The 19852-nt window shown below is 44.1% G+C and overlaps 1 protein-coding gene across 1 annotated transcript; it reads right to left on the minus strand.

The window, feature by feature from the left end:
* Positions 1-1299: 1299 nt before the first annotated feature.
* Positions 1300-18357, minus strand: lin52 (lin-52 DREAM MuvB core complex component). The gene is made up of 6 exons (XM_083632581.1): positions 18312-18357; positions 15893-15967; positions 15741-15778; positions 15527-15593; positions 15294-15377; positions 1300-1659 (listed from the first exon to the last, which is right to left on the minus strand). Exons 1-6 carry the CDS (start codon positions 18328-18330, stop codon positions 1604-1606), a joined length of 339 nt encoding a protein of 112 aa, XP_083488707.1. The 5' UTR covers positions 18331-18357; the 3' UTR covers positions 1300-1603.
* Positions 18358-19852: the final 1495 nt, after the last annotated feature.

Here is a 19852-nt window from a genome sequence, read left to right on the forward strand (position 1 = left end):
CAGCTAATTTAAAGCCCTGGGGCACATCGGATTGACGTTCGCCGGGGCATTGAGGCTCTGCAAGGTCAGGGCAACGCATTGCGGATGGATGGAGCTGTTTTTTCCTCCATATAGATGACCAGCTCTGTGGGGAGTGACCCGTTTCCTGAAAAGCCTGTGGGTGACAGGCAGCCAGCCACCAGTGAAGAGCCTGTGGGTGACAGGCAGCCGGCCACCAGTGCATGCACCATATTGCGGATGTCAGGTCTCTTACCATGTCAACGCTCCGTAGACTGATCCGTGTTCATCAGTCAATATCAACAAGTGTCCAAATCCAACCTATATCCACCACTGAGCTCTCTAAAAGATGACAGGTAGCAAGGTAACCTTTCAGTAGTATAGTGAAAACCTGTGATAAAAGTAACACTGCATTCCTGCCCATCAGGCCCTGCATGCTGTGCCTCCATGCAGGGCTCCCCACCTTCCACTCTGGCACACGCACACACACACACACACACACACACAGACACAGACACACACACACACACACACAAAAACGTTCTGAGACTGAAGAATTATATAAATGATAATCCATATTTTTCGAAGGGGTGACTCAGGGTCCGTGCGAGAGGCAGGGGGTGAAGCCACTGAGGAAGTGGTGGCCTCTGTCCGTGTGAATGGGAAAGACAATTAGGGGCTTATTAGCGGCCTGGGGAGAAGTGTAACTTGTTGGGAGTGAGCAGCCAGAGCTCCAGAGCTCCAGCCACATCTCCAGCTGAGAACAGTCCCAGGCATTGTCTGGCCTAATTATGGTGGATGGACTTCTCTTTGTTTCCCATTCGGCATGCCTGTCTGATTCTCTTTTTGCCTGGACGGTAGCTCAGACAATGCTGGAAGTGTGCTAATTAGAAAATAAATGGTCCTAGTAATTATGTCAACTCTCATTAACAGCGATGACAATGAGCAATATTATTTTTACGCAATGTTTTGTGTAAGGCAGCCTACTTCCAATGCTCATTAAGTAGAAAGAAATGCCCTGGTAGACGGCGGAAAGCACTCTCACGTCGGAGCTCCTTACATGTCCAGAGCCGAGGAGGTGCTGCACTTTGTGGAATGGCAGAGGCATGAAGTTATTGCCCTAATTAAAGGCTGAACAATCTCGAAAAATGGTTGCATCACCAAAGTTAAAGCTAGAATTGTAAACATTTGAGGAACTTTTAAATAGGCATTCATCTTTTCATTTTTAAACTTTATTATACAACTTCACAAATTGCAAAAATTGAAATCATTGTTGAAATTGAAATAAGAATAAATAGGGAAAACACATCAAGGCAGATCTACAAGCTACAGTGAAATTCTAAGTATTTCACCATTTGCAATGATCATAATGGTAAAGCAAACTATCTAGGAGAACAACAAATAGATGCGAGTTTGCAGCCCTTGGATTCTTCAGAGAAGACCTCAGCTGTGTGAGTGCGCAGTTTTGCTCCCATTCACTAATTGAATGTAGTCTCTGAACATTGTCGTGGAGGTTTGAAAATGTTCTGAACATATTCATAAAATCATGGATCAGATTCACCTTGCAATCCAAAACTGCCCATTGTTTGCCATACTGCTCAAAAGGTCACTTCTTGGGCCTCTCCAAGATGTTCAGGAACTTCCCTCTGGTCATTTCCCTGGCTGGAGAATAAGAAGACACCAATATTATTACATGCTGGAGATGAATCGCTGTACATTTTACAGACCAATCATTTGAAGCATTATTTGTGCATGTGAGGAGCCTAGCCTCAGGTTTGTTTTCAAGATTCAAGATTTTTATTGTCACTCCGTGGTACAAGTATCACGTGTGAAATTCTTGTGCTGTAGACTCCGTTTACAACATAGTACAAATATACAAGCCTGTAAGGCAGAATTCAGATACAATCCGTTGAGACATATTGTAGTCCGGCTGTAGTCCGTCAGGGTGGGCGGATCTCACTTTACCGCCCCTTTCTGCCTTCTCCCCTTCAAAACAAGCATGTGTGCGAGCGAACCAGGAAAAGACGAGTGCTGAGGCAGGCAGGCTTTCATTGACAAACTAACCCGACGATTTCTATTGTGAGAGAACAGATATACAGCCGTGATTTTCTGAGAGAAAAGAGAAGAGTGAAACAGAGCAGAGCTCTGTGTGTGTGTGTGTGTGTGTGTGTGTGTGTGTGTGTGTGTGTGTGTGTGTGTGTGTGTGTGTGTGGGGCGTCTAGATTGGCCAGCAGAGCGTGACGTAGGGCTGCATCCCCCAAAAGTTGGATCGCCCTGAGCTCTCTCGCTGTCCGACCTCTGTGTGTTTTTCACACATACTTCTGCGTTGCCCACTACCGGAGCCTGACGGACTACCCCCACTGACTGACGGCATGGTGGCTCAGTGGTTAGCACTGTTGCCTCACAGCAAGAAGGTCCCGGGTTTGAACCCCAGTCCATCCCAGGTCCTTTCTGTTTGGAGTTTGCATGTTCTCCCCGTGCTCATGTGGGTTTTCTCCGGGTGCTACGGTTTCCTCCCACCACCAAAATACATGATGTTAGGGTTAATACTCCTGTCAGTGCCCCTGACTAAGGTACTGGCAAAAGAACTGAAGTTGGTCCCCAGGGGCTGCACTGCGGCTGCTCACTGCTCCTAGTTCTAGGAAGGTTCCTAGTAGAGGATGGGTCAAATGCAGAGGATGAATTTCCCCATGGGGATAAATAAAGGATAACTTAACTTAACTTGACTATGAATGGAGCGCAGGGGGGCCAATGCGAGCATCAGATTGTGTCTGAATGGGCCCTAAGAATCTTTGATAAGTTTATGAAATCACACAAAACATTTCAGTCTTAAACATTTGATTGAACATCTAACAACTTTAGAGCTGTTGTTTAGGAATGCAAAGCATGTATTTAATATTGGCAGTGTCAAACTGGGAGGTAATTTATACAAACATCTGTTAATTATCGACACGGAAAACAACATAAAATGGAGACTAGCTACCAAAGAAAGACTTGTGATGTCTTGATTGCTGTCTAAATGCAGTATCGGTTTTTGTATTCGATGCAGTGGGACAAGAGAGGAGAGGAATGGCTTTGGGGTGGGGAGACAAGGTGCACATTGAGATGTAAAACATCGATTAATTTTATGGGTAACATTCCTGATCGCTGCACTAGTGCCTCCTCTGGTCGGTCGGGGCGCCTGTTCGTTGCGGAAGGGAACTGGTGGGAATAGCGTGATCCTCCCACGTACTACGTCCTGCCAGTGAAGCTCCCCACTGTCGGGTGAAAAGAAGCGGCTGGCAACTGCAGATGTATCGGAGGAAACGTGTGTGTCTACGGCTCTCCCCAGATCAGCAGAGAGGGTGGGGCAGCGACCGGGGCAGCAGGGGGAATTGGCTAAGTACAATTGGGGAGGGGGTGGAATCAGAAGAAAAGGGTAACGTACCTTCTGATTATGTTCATGTACGAAAACAGCTATAAATAGCTTGCAAAATAAAGAGAGTAGCACCATTTCTACTGCAAATAAACACTATTTAAGCAGTCACAAAGATGAAAATGCAGAGGAAAATATGGCTACATAATCCATGAACTCTTCAAGTGGATACACTCTTCAAGTGGACATACTCTTCAAGTGGACATACTCTTCAAGTGGACACACTCTTCAAGTGGACACACTCTTCAAGTGGACACACTCTTCAAGTGGACATACTCTTCAAGTGGACACATTCTTCAAGTGGACATACTCTTCAAGTGGACATACTCTTCAAGTGGACACACTCTTCAAGTGGACACACTCTTCAAGTGGACACACTCTTCAAGTGGACACATTCTTCAAGTGGACACACTCTTCAAGTGGACATACTCTTCAAGTGGACAGATTCTTCAAGTGGACATACTCTTCAAGTGGACACACTCTTCAAGTGGACATACTCTTCAAGTGGACACACTCTTCAAGTGGACATACTCTTCAAGTGGACATACTCTTCAAGTGGACACTCTTCAAGTGGATACACTCTTCAAGTGGACACACTCTTCAAGTGGACACACTCTTCAAGTGGACATACTCTTCAAGTGGACACACTCTTCAAGTGGACACACTCTTCAAGTGGACATACTCTTCAAGTGGACACACTCTTCAAGTGGACAGACTCTTCAAGTGGACACACTCTTCAAGTGGACACACTCTTCAAGTGGACATACTCTTCAAGTGGACACACTCTTCAAGTGGACAGATTCTTCAAGTGGACACACTCTTCAAGTGGACAGACTCTTCAAGTGGACAGACTCTTCAAGTGGACAGACTCTTCAAGTGGACACACTCTTCAAGTGAACACACTCTTCAAGTGGACACACTCTTCAAGTGGACACACTCTTCCTCAGAACTGCATTAAGTGTTCTCTGTCCTTATTGATCTAGGAGCCCTTTACTTTTCTCCACATCACCCTTTGCACTGACATCTGTGATACAAATAAAGTGTAATTGTTAACACTGTTCAACGTAATAGTGAAGCAATTCTATTTTGACATTTTTTTTATTACCAACTTTTTATTCCCCATGAGTAGGAAAAAGAAAGTTAAAAGAAAAGCATTGTCAATACTTTAGATACAGACCAGTTGCATTCTATGCAATTGCCATACTCTACAATCTACATTACAACAAATGTTACATGCATGCACATATTCCAAAAATATATGAGCATTTACACAAATAATAAATATCCATACACATTCTAGTCCTACCTCCCATCCACGCTCTAGTACCCACATGTGGCCGCAACCGATCCCTCCCTATACATCCTTTCCAGTCCTATGTAAAAACACAAATATTTCTATTTGCCCCAAACGACAATGCCAGTAGAGGCGAGAGTGGCACCAGTTCTGGAGCACCAGAGCGCGGACACCCCATCCAGCAACCCGGGCACAGCGCTCAAATGAGGCACCCAAGTCTGCACCACAATTCGGCACCGATAGTACCGGCAGCAAAAAACACTGGCACCCTAGTGGTACCGCCATGGGTTTCGGTACCCAACCCTAGTCATCACACATAATTGTGTCAAACAAAACTGGTCTATAAGAGAGATCGTTCCTTTTCAACTGCCTTAGCGAAGACCTCTACAGTTTCACTTGTTGCACCACGTGAGTGTGCAATTGACAATTCTAAAGAAAGTACATCCAAAAACAAACTGCTAATGATATTCAAAACATGTGGAGGCTCTTTGCTGCTGTTAGAATGAATGTATTTTTTGATGTCTATTTAAAGAGATGGAAGAGTCATCGTTTAGCAGTTGACATCATGAAGATGTTTGGGTGGTATCCACTAAATCAGTGTTGACTCTGTGCAGAACAGCTCCATAGCAGACTGGTCCCTGCTGCAGGCCTTTTGTAAAAGGGCTCTTCACTGGGAGGGCAATCATTCAAGAGGCTTTTCTCTCAGCGACAAACATTCTGTGTCATTCTGGAGACTGCAGGGATTTTCCTGCAGCATCACTATAAACCCCAGAGAGGCATCATCCAGGTACAGTCATTGTTCTTTGTTCAACATAATAAGAGGATCAGGCTCTTGGCACCAGTAGAGTTTTCATGAGATGCAAAGCTGGGATCACCTCAATGACTTTATAACATGCAGTTTCTAACTAACCTCGCATATCAAAACATAAAACTAGAGCAGCAGAGTGAAGAGCAATTTCAAAATGGGCACTGAGCAGAAAGTCATCCAGCTTCATAATGCCTGTGAGAAGAATGGGATTGGATATGAGCTGGCTGTGTGTGCTGCTGAGAAGAGCCTGCTGCCTGCAGCGGCTAATGAAAAAGCCAGGGCTGTTAGTCATTTAGATGAGTCGCCCGGTGTGGAATGATAATGGCCGCCGGGGCGTGGAGGCCACGTCACCTTGAGGTGTCCGTCATCGGTTAAAGATGATGCTAATTGGAACGGGATGGATTCATTTTGCACTGCGCTGTCTCTTCAAATATTGCTAAACAAAGTCATCAGTGGACCAAAGGACAGACATTCGATGCTCCGCTAGATTGAAATGAAGCCATCGAAATTAAGGAAAGGGAAAGTAATTACGTGAGGATGACCCTAAAACTAGAAGTACACAGATGTAATCTTCTTATTGGAAACAGTGGTCAAAAGTAGGGGTGGGAATCACCAGATGCCCACGATACGATACTAAAACGATACTTGAGTCATGATACGATAGTATTGCGATATGCTAGTATTGCGATATATTGAATATTGCGATATTTCCTAACTCCTTTTCCTACCTTTTCCTTGACCTCACCGGAAGTCAAACATGCAGTGGTTTTTTGTTTTGTTTTTGCCCCACACCTAAGCTACATTATTAAGCTTCTCTGGACTCAATACGCCACTGCAGGTGCGGACTGCACCATTGGGCGCTTCGGGCAGATGCCCGGTGGCCTGGCATGGCATGGCCTGCAAAAGAAAAAAGAAAAAAAAAAAATATATATATATATATATATATATATAAAATAATATTGATACTTGGCGTCCAAATATCGATACAATATCATCAGGCAAAATATCGCGATACTATGGTGTATCAATTTTCCCCCCACCCCTAGTAAAAAGTGGTAAAGCTTCTTTTTTTTTTTCGGGTGTCATGCTTCTCTTCCTCGTTATCCTGTGATCGTTTGGCTTCAGAAGAAGTCATTTTATGGTATTTTTTTGTGTGCCATTTTTGGAACTCAGTCCCCGCTGACTTCAGTTGTTTTGCAGAACGCTGCTGCTACAGAGTTGTGCTGGCAAGCTTCCTGTGTTTTATACACTAACAAATATCACCTGCGTTTCAACCACGGTTTCAACTGGCATGAGTAGGTGATGACAGAATTTTGATTTTCAGGTGAACTATCCTTTTAATTTCTGTCTCAGCCTCCTTGGATTAGGTGGATGTCGATCACAGACCAATAGAGTACCATAGGGATGACGTATGTTTGTAGTTGGAAGGTGGAAGTCCTGGACATGTTGGATCTTCAGGGGAAAAGTGAATGTGGTTTTAGAATGAGTATTTCGCCTACATGCATAAGGTCTGTGGTTAACAAAAGATTATGGGAGTGGTAATTTGTGTTCAGCAGGATAATCTTCACAAATGTGACTGACTTTTATGACTTTTGAAACATAAACAAAAAAAATGTAGGGATGCACGATATGGATTTTTTCAACTGATACGATAACCGATAAATATCTGCTTCTCCTGGCCGATAACCGATACGATAACCGATAATTATTATAATAAAAATAGATATATAATTTTTTTTGTTTGTTTTTAACCTGTATTTTATGCACGCCTGGGGTTAAAAAAGGGTTAGGGTAGATTTATGGATGTAGTGAGGATAGCTCTGACCTAACCAAATCTAACTGACATCACTGTGAGCGCAAAACAAAGAAAAGTTCTGATATAATATGATTGTTTTAATAAAGTGTATCACTCAATTATAGTCAATACAAAAATAAAGGCTTTTATAGAACGGAAAGCCAAGCTGCTTAGTCTGCAGATAAAACACAATGACAAAAGGCATAGTATTTTAGACTGTCATGTTACTGATCTGTTCAAATTTTGCATTGGTTCCAGTTCTCAGTGAATTGTAGCCTGGGCCCAATTAATGGGGCAGGCACTATAAACCATCTGTGTCGTTTCACTTTTTACTGAAAAATGCTGCCACCAGATTAAAGAAAAGACACTATGTGATGTTGACTGACTGATGCTTTTTATGTAGCCTAATGTGCGCGACTGCACCTTTGTTTTCATTATTGGCTCTGTTAGATGGCTCTGTCCAGCAGCTAACGCTAACTAGCGCGGTTAGCTTAATGTTAGGGAGTGGTTTTTTGGAGTTAAATACACAATCCCTGGATGTTTCATTTCGGGTAAAGGGGTTTCCATTAGTTTCTATAAGTTTATGCCAGTTCTGTGTATTAAGTGCTTTTGCGCGGCTGTTTGATCACAAGCCACAGACTGTAAATGTCACAAGCAGTTGTGCCAAGCGGACGAGCCTGCAGGGTAGGCTGCGCTACGAGCTAATGCTAACAAAACTCGCTAACAAAAACAACAAACATAGCTTTGGTTTAATGTAATGCCAGCTTAGAGGTTTCCCCTCCTCTCGGAACCTGTGTGGGACATGGATTGCAAATTACAGTAGCTTTCTGATCATTCTGAAACTGAAAAGCAGCAACACACTGGCAGTAGCCATGTTTGCGTCGCAGCTGTGATGTCACGAGTGTGCGACAACAAAAGCTCCGCTTCCGAGGCAAAAAATAAAGCATGATTATTATCGGCTGATAATTTATCGGAAAAAGGCCATTATCGGAATAATAAATAACGCAAAATGGCCATATCGGCCGATAATTTATCGGTCCGATAATTATCGTGCATCCCTAAAAAAATGTAAACACGATTTTCAGAAAACACTTGAAAAAAATCATAAAAGTGATTCACGTTTGTGAAGATTATCCTGCTGAACACAAACTACCACTCCCATAAACTTTTGTTAACCACAGACCTTATTTTATGCATTTAAGTGAAATCCCTATTCACTTTTCCCCTGAAGATCCAACATGCTACTTCCGGACTCATTCCTGCGATGCTCAGCAAGTGGAGTTGGGCTCTGGTCTCGCACGAGCTGCACAAGAACCCCAAGATGGTGACGGCCAAAACAGGAGACCAAAAACCAATGGCTGAAGTCACAGTGAGTGACTCCATATTTTGTATGGTCTATGCTTGCTACACTGCTTCAAGCTACAAGTCTTTTGTCTTTGTTGTTGTGAGGAATATGATGAATAATCATCATAAAGAACCACAATTATCACAAGCTGACAGTAAGATACACATAAGAAGAAACACTGGCACACTTTTACCCTGCTACCCGCATGCACGTACACACGCACACATGCGCGTGCACACACACACACACACACACACACACAAACACACACACATACACACACACACACGCTTACATGCGCTTTGTCACAGGCCAGGAGAGATCAATACTGATTAGAGGGACTTAGAGATTTGTTTAGTTGATTAGAAAGGTCAATTACTAATTTTGCACTAAGTTAATCAGCATCTTGTTACGACTGCCATCCATACTAAATGACACCTTATGGATTCTGAGGGCCATCGCCTTGCCCTGTTGATTTGTTGCTATCTAATTACCATTTAGCCATAACTGGTCTGAAATGCCATCAGAGCCTACAATGGTAATATGGGGCAGATGCAGCCTTTGAATTTGGTAAAACACGGCCAACTTACATATAATCATGTCACACACATTAAATATTCCCCATTGCTTCATTGTGCTCCGTTTTTAATAGCCAATCTAAAATCAATGTAGCTTTTGGCCATAAATAGATGCAATATGTAAACAAATAAAGCTTAGCCAGGTTATTGTCTGACTGAGTCAGAGGCCAGTATGGTGGTGATAACGGCGCACTGCCTGGCTGCTCAGACAGGTACACTGTTGCAATGGGGATTAACCTATATCTGCAAGCTAAATCTGAAAGCCCACTCTGGGGCGATTTCTCAATTGTTGCCTTTATCTCCTGAAATCAAACAGGAAGAAGAGCCGAAGCCTACAACTCTGAATCAGTGTAAGCCAAACGCTTCTGCTGTTTTCTAGACGCTCTGCAGTGGCAAATCATTTTCATTTGGCAAATCCCAGGTGGTTTGAATGTAGATGCAAAGGAACCGCTTCGGTGTAACATCTCACTTTCCCCTCGTTTGCGGTGAGTGATCTGGGCGTCATTGTCACAGCCCAATCCCAGCCCCCACCACGCTTCCTCCCAGCCCCCACCACGCTTCCTCTGTGTGTGAAATGAGAGTAATCATCACCGAACCCCCCCCCCACGCGCAACCCCCACCTCTCTTGATGGCACGCTCCTGTTGAGCTGCTGTGGACCCGTTAGCTCAAGAGACAGATGACCACCTGGGTTAACTGGAGTCCTGGACCCCAGCCCTGACTGCCCCAATTCACTTTCATTAAGAGTTAAGAGGACTTATCTGACCCTCACTGCCCATCTCCGAGTGCCACTCGGCTATTACGGCCTGTAAGCTTTATTTAATGGATTTAACATCTACTCTCACCACCCTCCTCCCCCGGGATGGGGGGGCACAGAGGAGATGACACGTGCACACACATACACACGCATGGAAACACTTATATGAACACACAACCAGCACCCCCCACCCCCCGCGCGATACCCTCGCCTTGCAACACATACACCTGACGCTCATGTTTGTGTTCAAAATTCAATTACCCACTTATTGATACTTCACAGGGATATTTAAGATGCAGACACGCGCTGTGATTTCCCAGGGGAGCCACTGGTTCCTCTTTATGTCCCAACCGAGAGGGCCCAGCCCTCCCTTCTCTCCTCCTCTCTCTCCAATGCATTCTCGCCTGGCTGACACGTGCGCGCACACACACTCGCGCGCACACACACACACACACACACACAAACAAACACATCTGCACCTCCCCACCCCTGCCCCTGCCTATGCCTGTTCAAGAGGTGTCCTTATTAATAGGCAATCAGTCAAAATTCATTCATTAAAAAGCCTAAAAGGTTTTACACCCGCTCTATGATTAGCTGGGAAAGAAAATCCAATGAATTCCTAATGCCTTTATGGAAATGAGGTGTCATTTCCGATCTGCTCAGGGAGGCGCAGGCAGGCTGAGCTGAAGAGGGGTGTGTGTGTGTGTGTGTGAGTGTGTGTGTGTGTGTGTGTGTGTGTGTGTGTGTGTGTGTGTGTGTGTGTGTGTGTGTGTGAGTGTGTGTGTGTGTGTGTGTGTGTGTGTGTGTGTGTGTGTGTGTGTGTGTGTGTTTAGCTCTGCCTCCCTCTCCCTTTACACAGCTCTGACACTGATCCTGCTCAAGATATAGACAGGCTACAGCTGCAACCTGCTACAGCGTTTGGACTGGAGATACAGTACATACTCATGTCATTCTGTTGAAAAATGTGTGTGGAAATGTTATGGAACTTTCTGACAACGATGGACGATAAGCAGCACCACTGTTACAAAATGGCATGGCTAACATTTTAAAATGTGACTCTAGTAGTAGTGTATAACCTACAGGCCCAACTTGAGAGAGCCAACCACATTTGGCCCAAAGTTTCTGAATTGAACACGGGTGACTTGTGAACGCTTTTGAACAGCCCATCAAACAAGGACTTAATGCCCCCCCTCTCACTGGTTTGTGCTATCCCAGCTTCTCAAACTGAAACCCTGATTTACACACAGTTCAACCCTGTTTCACTTTCCTAACACGCGACTCACAGTGCCACCTTCAAAGAGAGGCACCCAGCCGACACTGCCATTCATCTCCACTATGAGCCCATATAGAAGCTGGGGAGAGGTGAGAAGAGGGGGACAGCGGAGGAGGAGAGGTGAGGAGGAAGAAGGGTAGCGTTGGGGGGGGGTAGGCGTCCCCTGTTCCTCATTCAGCGGCTGTCAGCACAGGCACTTCATAACCGCCCGCCCCACGGTCAGCCCACCCTGATGGATTGATGGAGGCACATTAGCACCAGTGGGGCCCGGTGAATGCAATCATATTCAGCAGCAGCACGCTCTTAATAGGCCGGAGATTGATCCTGAGGCTGAGGAGGAGGTGGTGAATGCAGCCCCATTAGGCGCTGTCAGGGCAGGGCGACCTTCAGCCTCACCTTCATCACTAGGGGTCAGCCTGGCTCTATTCTGGGTGGCATGGTGGTGAGCAGCTATGGGGCGCCAGACAAGAGACAACAGGTGGCCCGATACCCAGAACACACCGAGCTGGGCTGTTTTTCACACTCGGCTAACTTGTGAGTAAAATTCTCTGTGGTCTTTTTCAAGAATTTGGTACTGAAGCAAGACGACACATTGACGAGGACGCTGCGACTCGGCGACAATCAAACGTAATCAGGGTCGACAGTAGAAAGCCTTTGCTAATTAATAAGAGCACCCTTGCAGGACACGTGTTAAATGGGAGCAAGTAGCCTTGAGCCCACAAGTGTGATAGAGCACTGCCACTAACTCTACCAGCCGTCTCTATGGCTGAGGCCTTCAAGCGTGTCCCAGAGGAACACTCAGCTTTCAATTACCTCCAATAACAGCACTTATCAGAGTCCTCCGCTTTCCCCAGAGATGTGGGGCTTGATGCCCCGCACTCAGCGGCCCACGACAGGGGCATTCATCATGGGGCGGAGCAGCAGCTGGGTCCTGGGGAAGAGGCACGCGTCAAACCCCTCTGGGACCAGACTGGGCCAGCGTCACACAGACACCATTGGGGGGTGTTGGTGGGGGTGTGTTGCATCCTCCATACACCCATGTTAACACATATACACACATACAAACATGGGGCAATGTGTGCATAGTGCGATGCAATTGCCATAAATCAGCACTCATACTACTCGGGTTTATTCCACATCTATCTAAATTATTATAGTGTTTTGTATCTAATCTATGCATGTAGATTCAAACCCGTTCAGAAGGTACGGGTGGGGACAGTCGTCTCTCACTGCAGTGGGGTGTACATGTAGATTCAAACCCGTTCAGAAGGTACGTGTGGGGACAGTCGTCTCTCACTGCAGTGGGGTGTACATGTAGATTCAAACCCGTTCAGAAGGTACAGGTGGGGACAGTCCTCTCTCACTGCAGTGGGGTGTACATGTAGATTCAAAGCCGTTCAGAAGGTACGTGTGGGGACAGTCCTCTCTCACTGCAGTGGGGTGTACATGTAGATTCAAAGCCGTTCAGAAGGTACGTGTGGGGACAGTCCTATCTCACTGCAGTGGGGTGTACATGTAGATTCAAACCCGTTCAGAAGGTACGTGTGGGGACAGTCCTATCTCACTGCAGTGGGGTGTACTGTACATGTAGATTCGAACCCGTTCGGAAGGTATGTGTGGGGACAGTCCTATCTCACTGCAGTGGGGTGTACATGTAGATTCAAACCCGTTCAGAAGGTACGGGTGGGGACAGTCCTATCTCACTGCAGTGGGGTGTACATGTAGATTCAAACCCGTTCAGAAGGTACGGGTGGGGACAGTCCTCTCTCACTGCAGTGGGGTGTACATGTAGATTCAAACCCGTTCAGAAGGTACGGGTGGGGACAGTCCTCTCTCACTGCAGTGGGGTGGGTGACTTTTCACTGCTTGATTGTGCTCTGCCCATTAAGCAGCTTCCACTTTAATGGTGCACATGTTGAAGGGGGAGGGGCAGTAAATCCTGTCCCCTGCCCTGGCTCCGCCTGTGCCTGTGCCGAGGCTCGTTTACGGCCACTGAAGAGCGTACAAACATGATGAAAAAGTAGCTGAGATTTACACCGCCTCCCCTGACAGCCGGGAAAAGGAGAAAATTAAACCAGAGAGCATTAAACAGGCACCCATTACAGGGCTGCTCCGAGACCAATAATAACCATCATTGTGTCCTGTCATCCCAAGGTGCATGACATGACTGCAAAGCCTGTGGTCCTCCGTGTCTGACAGCGAACATCTTTATAGCAGCTAGATGACATGCTTCTCAGGGTTTAGGGAGGGCAGGGCAGATAAGACACTTTTTCAACAAAAATACATTGTAATTTGTAACCAGTGGGCTATGAAAATAAGTAAAGACATGGTACACATTCAACAGTTGCTCTCTTTTGCCTGACTACTTTTCCATTCCTTTGTCTTTACTCAGATAATTCGTTAGAAAAAAAGAGCAGTTGACTCCATAATAAGCCTTGAATTGAAAATAATTTGGGTTGCTACAGTATGCTTGTGATTAGGTTAAAGTTGAATGTTATTACATCTGACTTTTTAGTCACATGTATCCGTTAATAATGATAATAATAATAATAATAATAATAATAATAATAATAATAATAATAATAATAATAATAATTGATTGGATTATACAGTGGCTTTCTAGATTACTCAAAGCGCTTCACATATCAGGGGAGGGAACTCAATTCATCCACCACCAATAATTCCTGCATTACGTGGATTTGAGTATTTTTGTCATACTACTTCAGCAAACCACTCCACTCAAACTGTAGAGCCGAATCCCTTGCCTACAATTTGATGAGTTGCTTGAATAATTAAAAAGTTTCCATTTACGCAACTCCCAATTTGATCAAAGCCTTTTGACAAATCATGTTTGGCGTAATCTGATCCTGAACGAACGTACTTTAATCATCCCGTCTTTATAGACTTTTACAACACGATGAGCTCATCGCAAGGCAAAAAGGCTGGCAGCCCCTTAAACCTTTCTACCGCCTTCTACTCAACTAATACTGATCATCTCCCTGATTTGTTAAACGGCTAGGGAAAAGCCCCTATTGCCCAAGTTTAGTTTTGTGTGTTATGTACAGGGATGATTAGTTTTGTGTGTTATGTACAGTACAGGGATGATTAGTTTTGTGTGTTATGTACAGTACAGGGATGATTAGTTTTGTGTGTTATGTTGGCTAAATCTACCTGATTGAAAGGAACCCTTGAAAGCCCATCTGACTACTACATACTCCATCCCGGTGTGCTTTTATTGGTAAACTAAGCACCCATTTTCTCTTTGGAAAATATGAGCACTTAGCCACATCTCTCTAATCCACACTCCACAAGGATTATGACAATGGAGGCCGTGAGCAATGGATTAAAAAATAGATTTTGCATCCATCAAATGCTTGAATACTTGTGTGCAGGCTCTTGCTGACAATGACATGCCGTTGTTTCCCACTCTAACAAGACTGTCCGAGATCGATGAACTCAATACCTCAAGGTCAATTTATTCATGCTGTTTGACAGCAATGCAGAGTTGATTCCAAATTGCAAATTCATGATTACAAATAAAGTATTCTGTCTTTGGATAAATACACATACAAGCCTATGTGCAGTCAACTGGTTTGGATTTTTGTTTATATGAAAGCACAAGACATTGCTGTGAAAATGCTTCTCCACCAGCAGCTAGTAGATACAGAAATATGGAAAGACGATCACCACCATCTAGTGGTGGATTGAGGAGTGACTATACCTAAATGGCCTGTGACAATCCCTGTGAGTCACCTTATTCATTGGTTTTAACGTCTATGGTTTCAACAAGAAATGTTAAAAATCCTGTGAACAAAGTGTATTCACAGCTAACGTGGTTTCTTACTGTAAATTCGAGGTTTGCAAACTATCCCTGTAGGAGTTTGGTGAGGAGAGGTAACAAGCAACACATTCTGAATGATGAGGTACCACTTTAACTTTGGACCGAGACTCTTGCCTTCAGTGCCTGCCCATCCTTTATGACAACTTCATGAGTAGCGTGCATTAAACTTGTGTGTGTTGTTCATGTACTTACACTCCTCTAAGCCCAGCTGGTAAGCCAAGTTCTGCAGTCCTTTGACCTTCTCCATCAGGTTGGCTGTCGTCAGACTACCCAGCTCTATAGAAGCATGAGAGGAGCCATATTGAAAGATCTGAGCAAAATATCACCCCATTTGACAAGATTGTATGTTTCTGTCCCACAATCTCGCAGATATAGTGGAAATGTTTGAATTTAACGGATTAAATATCTATTGTTCAATACTTTACCTTTTAACATTTCAATGTCCTCACTCTCCAGGTCAGCCATCCACTTGGGGGGCGAATTAGTGATGGGCTGTAATGTAAGACACAAGAGTCAATATATATGGCATCTATGGTACATGATGTCATATTTATAGATTATATATATTTCCATTTCCAGTCCACATAATTACCCAATTTGGAAATCAAAGCTACCCACAATTAGACTAATCTAACTCACGTTTTTACAAGATGCAGCAAATTCTGCAACTCCGGGCACTGCGGGAGAGATTACAGGATTAATCAGATTGATCAGAAACAGGATTAATCAGATTGATCAGAAACAGAATTCCATGGTAATGACACAAAAGAGCATGCAGAGGAAAAACTTACATTGCTCTGGCCATAGGTCTGGCGACGCTCTATCCAGCTTCTCAAAACTCAGCAAAGAGGACTCAAGGTCATCACCTATTAGACACAAATGGTTTACTTCCAATATTTAAAAAAAAATTGGTTGGTGTTTCTACATAGTCTAGTTAGAGTTTCATTAAGAAAGAGTGAGTTGTGTAAGGCTATGTGCAATTTGGCTGGTGCGTTTATCCAAAGTGACCTTTAGTACCATGAGTTTATGGTTAGTCCCAGTGGAGTATGGTTAGCCCTTACCCTTCAAAAAGCCCTTGAATTAGGGCTATATGAAATCTGTAATTTCCCCCCAAATTCCTTTTTTTAAGAGAAAAAAAATGAATTTCAAAAATGTCCTAATTCCATTTTAATTTTGGGGTTACTTAGGATTGATATATATATATATTTTTTTATGACTTAATGACTCTCAGACAGCCTCTTCGACATCAAAGAGAAAACCAAGTTGTGAGGTGACGCAAAGGTCCCAACAAAGACTGGGCCCCCTCTCAAAACACCCCAATCGAAAACAGAATTATTTCTCTAGGCCTATTTTACAATTATGAAATAATTTGGGTTACTACAACAATAATTAGGTCTACGTTTGATTTTGATAATTAGGCCTACTTTTACCAATTTCAGCCAAAATATGGAAAATTCTGCAATATTCCATGTTTTACAGTTGATTGCATTTTTATGACCAAATTCCATGACTCCGTCAGTTTTTTCCCCGTTTTGCGGAAATCATATGGCCCTACTTGAATCTGTGTCCTATAAGAACATCAGATATCTGGCTGATCTGAAGGCCTCAGCTCTATAGTACCAGCTGAGCTACTCAACTGTTTTCTAATGCACATATAGGCCTACATCTGAATAAGTGTTATGGAATAATTCACACCAATAGGGTTTGACCAATATTTTCTGTCGATGTTGGCTTTTTATTAAATATCTATATGGGCTAGTCTGTCGTCCAGTTCCGATATGACAGAGGTTTCATCCTGACCACAGCTACAGACAGTAAACCTTGCAATGGCAGTTTTATTTTCTTTGTATCTTATTTATTCACTTGTTCAATTATGTCTCATGTAAATTATTTAAGGGCCTAAAAGTATCCCAGATTTTCCCTACCATTGAATGGGTGCGGCAGTGCGGGCCAGTTTCAGTTCAGTTCAATTATGTTATAGCCTCTTATCACAAGATCTCAAAGGGCTTTACATAGCAGCATTACAGTCTACATCCTATATCTACACGCACATTTATGCTACATATATCATATACATACTAGACATTTACTAGATTACATTTCGATACTACACAAACACAGCATATATTTTGACTGTGGTAGGAAACTCACGCAAACATGGGGAGAACATGCAAACTCCACACAGAAAGGACCAGGGTGGAGATTCAAACCCACAACCTTCATGCTGGGCGGCTACAGCGCTAACCACTGAGCCACCCAGTTTCAGTGATGTAAATGCAGTTTCCAAGGCTTTTCCACAACGATAAAGAATACAATTCTGGGGGTATGCTGAATACTTCAGAATACATTTTCAAAATTATCAATCAAACCCTTAGTTGTTTTGTTAAATAACATAACAAAATAAATAGTAGGCTGACATGCTTGATTTGCAAGTGCTCACACATTCCATGATAAACTAAACCATCATGTGTGTTTCAGTTTAACTCAAAAACCAAGCACACGTCTACTACTAGTAGATTACAGTATCACTAGTCAACAGGGCAGCGGTTGGAGGGCTGGCTTGGCTACTACTTGTGTACAACAAACAAGGGCATGATATATGGTGCAACTCAGTATGACGTATACCGTATATACTGTAATATTTTCCCTATATATATTGATATGGTGATTACATCAAGAACTACTACATATTACACAACATACACTAATATTAGGTAATGTTTTTTTAGAATATATTAGTGAGTATATTTGATCTTAAGTTGATATTGCCCTGCCCTTGCCCCACATTATGTGGAGTATTTACAGCAGAAACCTCAATTAAAAGTAAAAGAATCCCTAGATATCAGTTGAGAGTTGACGATTACTGTAAATGGTGGTGGTTGAAAATTTAAGTGATGATAATAGCAAGCTTCATTACCAGCAGCATTATAGTTTTAGCTCTGGGTCAAAGTCTACGTTTGATTCAGGCTTGTTTTCTAGTAACGTTGTGTTGTGTATGAGTGACTGCGGAACACTGGTGTGGCTACTGCAGCCTTTAGCCAACGCGGAAAAAACATCTCTAACAGTAACAATATAGCGATAACACGTGTATGTTGCCGTCGTGGGATGTTCGGGTAAAGAAAAACAAGAGTCGTTGACGGTTTTGTGGCCTTAACGATGTCAAAATGTCAATTTATACACAGCATAGCAGGGTAAGGAATTAGAATTTACCTCCATTTGGAGACGCCATCTTAAGAATAAACACGTGATAAACAACAGCCAATAGGAACATGCGTCCTCGGGGTTGACGTACGCATACCAGAAGGTCCACCCAGAGACCTTTAATAGAAAGACACCCCACTCCAGGTGCCGCCATTTTTTCATGAACCAACTGAATTGCTCTTGATAGCGGACATTGAAATGAATTATTAGTGTAATGTAACGTAACACACAAGCTTTTAACACATTTCCCACACACCACAAACACTCTGCCCAGCCCAGCGATTTGATTAACCAAATAGCTCTTGATAGCGGACATTGAAAATATCTATCTATCTATATTAAGTCTGGTGTATACTTTTTACAGCCGAGGGTTTTGCTCATATCCATGGTTTTGCTAGCTAGCTAGCCGAGCGCCGCGGCGCTTCTTCCGGTCGCGTCATGCGGGCGTGGGCGTGGCTCCCGGCTGCTCGGCTGCCTTCGGTTAACCTCGCGTCACCAGGCTCTTCTCGGCGAGAAAGAGCCTGGCTCCCGCCCACAATTGATTTTGTCACCCTACTGGTTCCCGCCTAGAGCCCGCCCTAGACCGGATGGCAGCGTTTCTAGCTCGTCAACTTTCACGTTAACTTGACAATTTGACCCAAGTATCAGAATCCTCTTTCACCGTTTTGACCGGTGTGTCTGGCGGTGGTGGCGGAGATGCCATATTGCATAAACGTTTTGTTTTATGTAACGCTAGCTTTGTTTTGATCAGACTCTAGTTTAGGTAACATCACCGCGTCAAGCTAACGGCAACAAAGACGTTGTTAGGCGCATTGCCATCCGGTGTTAAAGTCCCTGGAAACCAAAAATATTTTATTATTATTTAGCATTTTGAGTTCATCACATCACAGGACCCTATGTTAATAAGCCACCAGCCAAATTTGAACGATGATGAACGTCGCAAAGCATATAAATTTAGGTTTGACAGGTGTGGCAAAACGCATGAAAATCGATTATTTTTTAGAGTGTATTATCTCCCGCGGAATGTGTGGGCGTGTCCCATCTACAGCAGGGAAATTTCTGTCTCGGAGAGCGCGAGAGAGAGGGGGGAGGGAAACGGAGAGAGAGAGAAAGAGAGATGAGTGCACACACCGTGTGTGTGTGTGTGTGTGTGTGTGTGTGTGTGTGTGTGTGTGTGTGTGTGTGTGTGTGTGTGTGTGTGTGTGTGTGTGTGTGTGTGTGTGTGTGTGTGTGTGTGTGTGTGTGTGTGTTCGCGCGTTGCTCCCCTGGTTGCTCCGTGGCTCTGAGAGGAAGAGATCTCTGTCCGTTCTCTCTCTCTCTCTCTCTCTCTCTCTCTCTCTCTCTCTCTCTCTCTCTCTCTCTCTCTCTAGTCCGAGAGAGAGAGAGAGAGAGAGAGAGAGAGAGAGAGAGAGAGAGAGAGAGAGAGAGAGAGGAGCACATGGCTTGAAACCCGACACCTTGCTAATCTCACACACAGGCACAGGGAGACGGACAGCGAGGGAGCGCTGTCACTGGGGGCAAAGAACAGACTTGCCATAGGTGGGTGCGGA

This window comes from Poromitra crassiceps (genome assembly GCF_964638095.1).
Source record: "Poromitra crassiceps genome assembly, chromosome: 3".
Classification (NCBI taxonomy): Eukaryota; Metazoa; Chordata; class Actinopteri; order Beryciformes; family Melamphaidae; genus Poromitra; species Poromitra crassiceps.

Excerpts from the sequence above, each read along its gene's own strand:
- lin52 (XM_083632581.1), bottom strand. Across the intron at positions 15,378-15,526 it reads GGACATTGAAATGTTAAAAG|AGCTGGGTAGTCTGACGACA; the intron begins GTAAAGTATTGA and ends ATGCTTCTATAG. Across the intron at positions 1,660-15,293 it reads CCAGCTGGGCTTAGAGGAGT|CCAGGGAAATGACCAGAGGG; the intron begins GTAAGTACATGA and ends CTTATTCTCCAG.